This window comes from Apteryx rowi, unplaced genomic scaffold, assembly GCF_003343035.1.
Source record: "Apteryx rowi isolate R43461 unplaced genomic scaffold, aptRow1 scaffold_56, whole genome shotgun sequence".
NCBI classification, from domain to species: Eukaryota; Metazoa; Chordata; class Aves; order Apterygiformes; family Apterygidae; genus Apteryx; species Apteryx rowi.
The window spans coordinates 1,269,898-1,279,885 of record NW_020450827.1 but is presented as its reverse complement, the minus strand read 5'-3'; the positions used below and the strand labels follow the sequence as shown (position 1 = coordinate 1,279,885).

At 40.0% G+C, this 9,988-nt stretch overlaps 1 protein-coding gene across 7 annotated transcripts in view; it reads right to left on the bottom strand.

Moving 5' to 3' along the window:
• The window catches only part of DOCK5 (dedicator of cytokinesis 5), an 89,761-nt gene that overhangs the window by 55,628 nt on the left and 24,145 nt on the right, over positions 1-9,988 (bottom strand). For 6 of the 7 annotated variants that reach the window (XR_003256044.1, XR_003256040.1, XR_003256041.1 and 3 more), the window contains exons 3-9: positions 8,688-8,728; positions 7,617-7,672; positions 6,694-6,790; positions 2,277-2,425; positions 1,294-1,429; positions 1,002-1,159; positions 224-305 (exon numbers count right to left, since the gene is read on the bottom strand). Coding sequence is in view for 2 of the 7 variants with exons in the window: in XM_026081769.1 (XP_025937554.1) it covers positions 224-305; positions 1,002-1,159; positions 1,294-1,429; positions 2,277-2,425; positions 6,694-6,790; positions 7,617-7,672; positions 8,688-8,728 (719 nt within the window). In the remaining 5 variants the exon portion in view is untranslated. The remainder of the gene's footprint in view (positions 1-223; positions 306-1,001; positions 1,160-1,293; positions 1,430-2,276; positions 2,426-6,693; positions 6,791-7,616; positions 7,673-8,687; positions 8,729-9,988) is intronic. The other variant, XR_003256043.1, reaches the window with a different exon arrangement.

The window sequence follows — 9,988 nt, the reverse complement described above, 5'->3', positions numbered from 1 at the left end:
GGCATAAAAAAAAAAAAAAAAAGGAAAAAAAACTTTTCAGAAGTGTTCTTCTGAGGCTGCCTCTAAGATCTTAACCATCCACCAAAAAACCTCCCAAACCCCACATATGACCACTCTCTACCCAGGGCAGGGGGAGAACAAGCACAGAAAAAACAACAAAAAACCCACAAACACAAATGTCTGCAGCATGGGGAAGAATTTCAAGGATGCAAACACAACTTACAGTAAAGACTGCTTGAAGATTATTTAGTTTCTCAATTTCTTTAGGCATCCCATTACTGCCCCAACGAACCAGGTAATTTTCACTACAAACAGAAGAAACAAAAAATTCAACACCTGGTATTCCCATTTCCTGTGTAACAGCTCAAAACCATTCTGATCCTGTAGGAATATTTGAAAATTTCTGCCCAAATCCTCTATCCCAAAGTGATTCCAAAGTGACTCATTTCACAGAAGCCAGAAGGCAGCATGATGGGAATGAGTACTCGCAGTTACTTCCCTGCCAAATAACCCTGGCAACATGTGCCATACCTGGTAACTTCAATGAGGGAGACAGAGGGTGCCTGACACCCTTGTGCCTCCTTGACAAAGTTCTTCATTTCTTCACCTACTGGTGCAAAACACCCAGCCCTCCGATGTGTGAACTTGCACTGACTTGACAGCAAACACCATGCGTACACATGAGTTTAAGGGAATCAATGAATCAAATACATCAAGACTGGTGACAATAACAGGGAAACTTAGGAACATAAGGAGATAATCTAGGATTTGACTAACACATCACAGAAACGCCCTACTTTAAGAAGGGGAGTGCATGGGCTCAAGATCTTGACTCCCTATCTCATATGAAATTAAATAGCCCCTTCCCAAACCACCAGAGGGGCCGCAACCAACAGAACTGATAAACTTCTGCCAGTTCTTCCTTTTTAATCTCCATACTGGGTTCATTTAGAAAGATCACCATGATGATTATATTCCTGATGCATCTAAAAAAAAACCACCTGATGAATTTGGAGAGGTCAGGATCGTAGAGGCTCATTAACAATTCTGCATCTTCTCCAATATTGCAGACAAAATTCTTGAAGTTTACATACAGGCTATACGTGTGTGTTGTGTTGAATACTGCCTGCCCTCGAAGGTCCAAATTCTGTTGCAGGGACTGCAGAGCATAAGGAGAGTACTCTCATTAAAAACAACAAGAATTTAGCTAAAGTAGCACAATATACTTGAGAGATGTACAAATACAATGGGCACAAATTACTTGAAGAGGACTAAGTTAGCAACAAGAAGTACCTTCTCTTCCTGGATTCTTTCATCGATCCTTTTTGATGCAGTTTCATGGGACTTGAAGAGAGAGATTGTGCTAGTTTCATCTGGATCCAGGATATTTCCATTGTCATCTCGTACAACGAGATCCAACCCTAGGATCCTGGATAGCATACAAGTCAGAGAAGGAAAGAAGTGACATGGTCTGTTGGAATCAAAGATGACTTAAAGAGCACAAAGAAGAGATCAAACTGTGGACTTGCACCAGCCAGCGAGCACCGACTCCATTCCTTGCAACAATCACACTGCTGGTCTTCCTGCCCAGAAATCCTTCCCCCTGCCCCAGTATGTTCCCTTTAAAGGAAAAACAATTATCCAGGTGACTTAATTCTAAGATGATAATTTCTTTGTTCTCACTTAAGGTTTTTTGTGTTTTTTTTTTTTTAAGGTCTTTATCTTTGCATCTCTTGTATCTATGAAGCTTATGGATGATGGCTAGTTATTATTCTTTGCCATAAGCTTTCTTCTCAGTTGACCTATTTGATCTGAATGATGTCTGACAGGCAGATAAATGAGCTATGGAGACAATTCTTATTCTCTACAAACCAATGAAAGGAGGAGTTTTGGTGGTGTATGGAATTGTATTACTTAACATGCTAATAAAGCAGTTTAGTTCCTAACTAGCATCTAAATCCTGGCTCCAGCTAGCCAGCACAAATTGTGCTCCATGGGAGACGCCATGCGCCAGTATTTCTGCAAAATTAAGACACGTAAGATTTCCTGCCAAGTGAAGGAGAGTGCTGGCATATGAAGAACCAAATGCTACATGCCCACCTGCCAGGTTAGTCAAATTCTGAGGGGAACTGAAAACTGTAATTATCCCCTTTCCAAGGAAAAATTTAAGGCCGATTCAGTGTTGCTATTGCATGGTCATTCTCAAATCCGAGTTTCAGAGCCTTTACTGAGATTTGGAATTCTCCCCTGCCCGCAGACCATAGTTTGGAGTTTACCTGTTGCCATAGTCAATTTTAGCAGTGACTTTCTTTTTGAGTTCTGCCAGCTCATCTTTGGGAAGGGTCCCAGACAGTATCTGTGACCTCCATTCTATCAGGCTGTAGGTCATTTGTTGTACATGACGAAACTGTGTTGTCTTGTTATCCTACAGGGGAAAAAGGACAGTTTCAGACTAGCAGTAGCTTGAAAACTATGAGCTCAGTAAGCTTTCTGAAATGTATTCTACTGAATCGTTAATACCAGTTGTGTTTAACTAAATAAAATATCTGTGAGACTGGCACTGCATGACATTGACAAGATTAGACCATGGAGAAAATTCTCCAGTGCTTTACACTCCCAGGGTTCAAATGTCTCAAGATTTGGGGCCTTCACCATTTCAGATTAAAGACTCTGGATCAATGCTGTTAATACTTAACTATGCACCCCAATTGCTCCCACACAGCAGAGGGACAGAGACTCATTTCAATTACTTCCCCATTCTGGCTTCTGCAAAGAACATGAATGATATCAACTATTCATAATTTGCCCCTCAGGAACACAAACCTAAAGGGAGCTACAAAGAGCCAACTTCCATTTGATTTGGGAAAAAGTGAAGGGGAAAACAGAAGCTAGATTAATCTTTAGTTTCTATAGGGAAGACACTAGAGACATGTTTACTAAAGGGAAAAAAAAAAAGTGTTCTTAACTCAGGTTAAAATAACTGCAAAGAGAAGGCAACTTGGGCTAGCAGACTGAGTTAAAGCTTTCGGGGAAATACAGGCTTACCTAACTGCCAATTTGAGATCTGCCCCAATTTATCTACTCAACTGGTTACACTAGCTAAGGTATGTTAACTTAACTTGTTAAAAACTCCCACCCATTTTTATATTTATTTTGCAGTGGAGATATATCCACTGGTGCAATGCTTGCTGGAAAATGCAGAAATTAAAGTGACACAAAATGCTGCCATACAGAGAAATCCTCTCTATTTCTTTTCTCTCAAGTACCTCCCTTCTCCTTTAGTGTTTTGTTTTTCTTTAATATATACTGCAGGGGAAAATAAAATAAACCTGAATCCATTTCAAACCACAATATTTTCCAAGACTATTTTAAGTCTTATGTGGGTTAAGCAGAGACACACAAAAGATTTCTGCTCTTAAGAAAAACAGATTCTGAGGCTAGGACCTTAAAGTTATTCATGGAAGGAAAAAAAAGCCAGGAACAAAACTCTCTTCACACAGTAATTACGTCACATAGGGCTTCTCATTAAATTAAGAGGGTGGAACAAATTCTTGTGGTTTCATGGCCCACAAACAAAACATACTTATGGTTTGGTGAAATTTTCAATAGGAAAGCTTGCTCTGGTTAAACTATATGTTTAGAGCTAATTTAGAACAATTCCCTCATCTTAATTAAAGTCTGGGCAGGCTGAAATCACTACTGACTGAAGAAAAAAATCAAGTTTGAGTGTTTTTAATCTGCCTAAATCATCAGCTTTGAAAGAAAGCAATTCATTGTGAACTCCAGTTCTTTGAGCAAGCATTTCACCTACCTCAGCAAAACTACCCAATCTGTGCAATAGCGTGGGTTTTCTGGGATAACTTTGTCATATGGCCAGGTCACTAAACAGATTTAGGAGATAAGAGGTCTCTTCCCAGCTCTACTGAGAACTAACATATTACGTGACTACAGGCAAGTCACTTTTCCCCCGCCACCTAGGCCCTAATTCTCTTCCCATCCTTTGTCTATCTTCTCTGTTTGAACTGCAGGCATGCTGGGATGAAGACAGTCATTCCATTAAGTATCTACAACGTGTTTAACAAAAAGGGGCTCAAACTTGTTAAAGGTTAAACATCGTGGTTTCTGTGGACACAGCCAGTGGTCTATGTGGGTCCGCATGGGATTCTATAAAACTGTTTGATACTCGCAATTTATAAAGAGGGTAGACAGCAGGCGCTTTAACATGAAGCGTAAAGAATTGCTGCTTAATTTTATAGGCGGACAAGTGGAGACAGAGGGTCACAAAATGACTCAGCAATAAAGACTGGGAGAAGAAGCGTAGGTATTTGGATGCCATCTCCTATCCATTGGAAAATTGTGCTGATTCATCATCATTCTGCACTGTTTAGGAATAATTCTGGCTTTTTTCCCCTGCTCTCCTCTCTGTCCTTCATTCAGAAAACCTGGGATGAGATAAGCACAGGTGGCAGTTAAGACTATTTACAGAATGAGCTGACCATTGACCAACGCTCTGAGTTCCCTCTGGGCTTAGGACAAGTAGTACTGCAGCTCAGAGTAGGGGCAAGCAGATTTTCTGCAAATTTTATAATGTGTATTCAATCTACTGATCTACTAGGAACAAGTGGTGGTTGTATGGGGTTTTTTTGGCTTGTCTTTAAAAAAAAAGTACAATTTATAGAGAGTATGTGTGGCCCTCCAACTTCCACCAGATGCAGGTTTTTCAGTTCAAATATCTCTAGAAACATCAGATGGCTTCTTACTGATACCACATTTGCAACCTACAGCATATCTCCCATAAACAGCAGCTATTGAGGTTAATCAAGCTTCCTTTCCCTCCCTCCCCCCACCAGTTAGCTAGCAAATTCCCCTTGTTGCATGGATTAATATGCTTGGGGGAAAAGTAAACTGAATGAAGATATCTGTAAGTGACAGGCCAAGTTTTAACAGGCCACCAGCTTCAACCACATTCCTGAATAAACAATTCTCGCCCCGTTACTCCTATTGACTCTTATGCCCTCTTCCTCCCAGACAAGGCAGAAAGAGCACTAATATGTATTAAAACAACAGAGCATGGACTAGGTAATTCAATTTGCCACTTTGGGGGGGAAAAAAATAGCTGGTACAACACATAGAGAAGCTGAACACCTCCTGATGCATATCGCTTTATCGGAAAATCATAATTGACAGGAGGGAATTTTAGGCTAGCTTTAAATAAAGTTCTGTCAGGCAGGAAATAAAGATACTGCTAACAGCAGCTTCCAACATTGATAAACCACAAAATAAATAAATAACACAACCCCAAGCCCTTCATCTGATGAATAGGTACTGGTCATATTCAGAAGCGTTGTTTGCACAGAACTTCAAGCACTGGACTAAGGGTTGATAAGGGTTTGTTATCCTGCCTACAAGTTCAGAAGGATTTAAGGGACTATGGAGAACAAAGAACTGTGGAACAGAAAGCTATGACTCTTGTCCTGAGCAGATGTTGGAGATTCTGGGGAAAGCAACTGCCAAGATTAGATGGCATGCTGTAGCCATTCTGGAAGAGACAGTGTAGGAGAAATGTGTATTTCAGATGTATAAATACAAATGCATATTTTCATCTAAGTATTCAGGCATGCACTAATGCATGCATGCACTAATTCTCATCGCTGATGCACAGAAACAATTAGACTGAAAGATACACATTAAATAAGTGTTAAGAGTCAATTCAAAGAATAAAGACAAGTGTGCTGGTTCACTGAGGTATCCCGCCCTCATACAGGACAGATGCACAACGGGCAAGGCAGGAATCCTCATTCTGCTAGTGACCTGTGACTCACACACACAGTCCCTAGCAGCTGACACGATGCTGAGTATGACTCGGGCCAATGCTGAGAGTCAAGTCTTCGTCAGCGCTCTATCATCACACAATTATTCAGGTACAGCAAATCCTTTGTAGCACAGACTGAACTGTAGTTCTGTTTATGCTCTCGTATCTTGTTCAGTGGAGAACAGACCATTTTTAACCTTTCTTCAGACCTATTTTACAGTAATGGTAGTTTTCAATTCTGCATCAGGTTCTATTCAAAGATCTTAGTTTCACACAAAATGTCCAGTCTCAACTCATCTGAGGTCATTTAATATTCTGTTCATTCACCAGAAAACTGAAATGCAAAGAAGTTATAGGCTAAAATACAGCAAAGCATATAAGCCAGTTATTCACTCAATAGCTGAAGATAGTTCTGCTTATGTATATGCTCAAGACTCCTTGAATCCAGGTCTTACATGACTCAATATCACCCACCATGCTACTAAGCAAACAAAGCTCAGTCAATCTAAATCATAATTTACTTTCTCTAGTGAGCCTATTGTTTAGATAACACTGCCTATAACTAGAGACCTTTTCCTAAAGTTGGGAATGATCCAGTCTAACCCAATTGGACCTCTTCTGTCCCTCTTCCTCCCATCCATAATTTGAAACACAGATCTGAGTCTCATAACAAAAAGCGTTATCAACATAACTGGATTTTGAAAATCCCACTCTTAAAACACTCTGATGCTTACAACATACAGACAAATTTCTGGCTGCACAGATGGCAATAAGAGTCTTTAAAAGTCTTTCACATTGTTTGCATTGCAGCCTACTTACCTGAACGGAGTACCCCTTCTCCCCCTCCCTGCACCAAACACCAACCACTGAAGAAAACTTACCACATATAACTTGTGCCAGATAACTGCCCACTCCCTCAAAGTAGAAGTGAGTTCTTGCCCAAGGGGCAGTTCACCTGGAATCACTGTTTCGTGCTGTCTAGAGAAAAAAAGGAGAGAGAGAGAAAAAGAAAGAAAAAAAAAAGGGTGTTACGCTCAAGATTAAAACCCATTAGTAAAACAACCTTTTTTGATAAATACATAACTAGAAATTAGAGGCCTGGATTTTCATACAGTTCATTCACACACAGTACTAAGATTTTTAAGTCTTCAATTGGTTCTCCAACAAATACACGCACATTCATTATCTATTTTTAACACAAATATATTTCCTTTTAGTCTTATTTGTCCCCACGGATGCACTCTAGAAATGTAACACAAAACCAGACAGAACTTAAGTTTCAAAGAATCACCACTTGAAATGGTAACCTGGCCACAGTAATAAATAACAAAAGTACTTTTTAAACTAACTTCCTGTTGCTACTGCTGTAGCAAAAAATAAAATAATCAGAAAATAAGCTGTAAGAATCAAATGAGGAGTGATTTCCTTAAATGTTTTCCAAGACAGGAAGGGATCCACACTCCTGCTGGCTACTTGGCTGCAAGCAAGAACGTGTGATGACTTGAGGGAGTCCCCAGAGGAGCTAAATGTAAGTTGATTGACCTGCCTCGCTGCTAACATGTCTTGCAGAGCTTTATTTTGGCAAATAGAATTCTTTTGCATCTATGCCTACAGCTGTTTTGGGATGTAGTGTGCTCTGGAAAAAGAAAAAGCTATGCAGCTCCAGAAGTCTAATGTCGGTGAGATCCCCTGTTGCGCACACAGACCAGTGGCATTCATTACAAGCAACACTATTTAAGTTTCCTAAATGAAACAGCATTCTGTTTTTGCTTCCAACAGTACATCTCAAGAAACTCCAACCTACCCCCGATCCTTCACAGTTGCCTCTTTTAAATGAATGTATGTTTCTGGGAAAATGCCCTAAAAAAGACAGAGGAAGAGAAATCATACTCCAACATATAACATGACAGAAATGCATTCAACAGAAAGCAGCAAAAAGGGGTAAGAACGCTATCAGAACAATAACTGACCGATGTTATTGTTTACCTACAAGAGAAATAGCTTAGGTCAGTCAAACAGTCTGGATATCACAAAAAAAAGGAAAGGTGCCTCAGGTTATAAGTTTGAGCTCTATATTTGATATTAGCACCTCAGAGAACTCGCTTCCTTGCTTCACTATGATGATACTTATCTTCCTGTATGAAATGCTGTAAAATCTTACCAACCATCAGTCATACTTGTTTGTCCTTGCTACAAAACATTCTGATAGTCATTTGTCAGGTTGCTCTGGACCTGTGGTTGTCTACAAAAGCTCACAAATGACAGCATTTGTAGGAATTCACCAGCCCCAAACTTCCATTATTTAAGTGAAACAACCCTTCTAGGAGTGTTGCAATCCTTTTCTATTTTCTTTTCACTCCCATTCAGGCCTGGAAAAACGCAGAGGTACTGTGAAGGAGGTTATCCCATGAGAGGTGCCAGGATTCCTATGGGAAACTAGATTTCCAGGCAGTTTTCACTCTGCTTTTGCAAACCTCAAGAAATTTGGCTGAGATCCATCCATGCATAACTTTTGGAATATGTTCTAAGTCAAATCCAAACTGTAATCTCAGCTTTATTTATAACCAATGGTGGGTGTGTATGGGTCCAAGACCGTAATAACACAGCAAAGAGCTGGTGTACCTGCACAGGCAACAGTCAACTTTGCTGGTTCAAACTATGTTACACTTGCTTATAATGGGGAGTACCTAGTTAATGGTTCCAAAACATTTAGCTCAAGGATGTTTGTTTCTATCACTAAGGAAAAGGACATTGATCAGGAGACCTGCATAATATCAAGGCAAGAAATAAAACAGGAGAATAGCTGACCACAGCAATGGATGGGGTCTGGCAAAGGTGTCAAATAAAAGTTAGTTACCGAAAAGAGAGGTCATACCTTCTTAGACTTATTTCGGAGTGTGTATCCTCGGTACCAACCTGTCAAAGGGACACAAGTATTTTTCTCTGTATGCAGCAATTACATAGCCATTATCATTCTCATCACAATTTACAACATTAATCCTATTGATCTTGCTCATTTGAGATCTACTACCGCAAATGCATCTCTATCACATTTGTAGGAGGATTTGTTCCTAAGACAGTAGAGCAGAAGGATACCTCTTCCTACTATAAACCAACACTCTCATTCCACTTTGTACTTCTATTTGGGTTGTACTGATAGGGTTCAAAAGAGAAGCAGGCCACTTCATGCTATATATTGAGAGTGTTGGCCCTTGCTCTGTGAAGCTTACAAATGAAATACACAGAACAGAACTACTGCTATGATCATTCGACAGGGAGGGAGGGAGGAAGGGAGACACAACCGCAGGCCCACGGTCACATAGGAAGTCTCTGACAAAAAAGAGAAATAGATTCAAGTGTCTTAAGTCCAGTTCCATTCCACCCAGGGTAAAGTCTTCTTTCCTATGAAATGTATTTTCACCCAAATCAACACGAAGCTTCAGCACAATCTGTATGATATGTAGGTCAATGAGCCAGCCAAAAGTCTGAAGACTGAAAGAGAACACTTTATTGGATAAAGAAAGAGATGAGACAGTAGGAAGGAGGGAGAAAAAAAGAAAAAAAAAGAATTGCTTGCCCCTGTACAGATACTGTTTTTCAGTATTATCTTGACAAGATCTAGCAAAGTCTAAAATACAGTGTAATAACTGTGCTACTAAAGACTCAGAAGCATATGCCACTTTCAGACGTGTATTCTTCTCTCTTCACACTTGGGTTTTGACCAGTATTTTGATTTCAAGGACACCGAAATGCAAGTGTATGAAAGAACTAGTGTATTCTGTTCTTCTGCCCTCAAGTGAGCCTTGCTTCATGAGTAGAGAGGAGAGGAGTACAGTGGTGGGCAAGTCACTCCCTTTCTTCTTCCGCCATCTCTAAATTGTGTGAGGTAAAGGGCTTTTTCCTCTCCACCCTCAGTTTTGTCATTTATATCGACCACTTCAGAGCATGTGTATGATCAAATGCTTTTTACTGAGAGCTTGTACCTTGCCCTGTGTAATAGTCTCAATCACCTTCAGGCCTTACAAAGTAATGTACTTCAAGTAACACCACAAAACATTTCAGAGAGAGAATCTGTTCCATTTTAAACACTTACGTGCAGACATTGTGTCCCTTGTATTGTTCTAGGATAGGATGCGAACTTGCATTTTCTTAGTGACTCTTTGCCACTAAAAATAC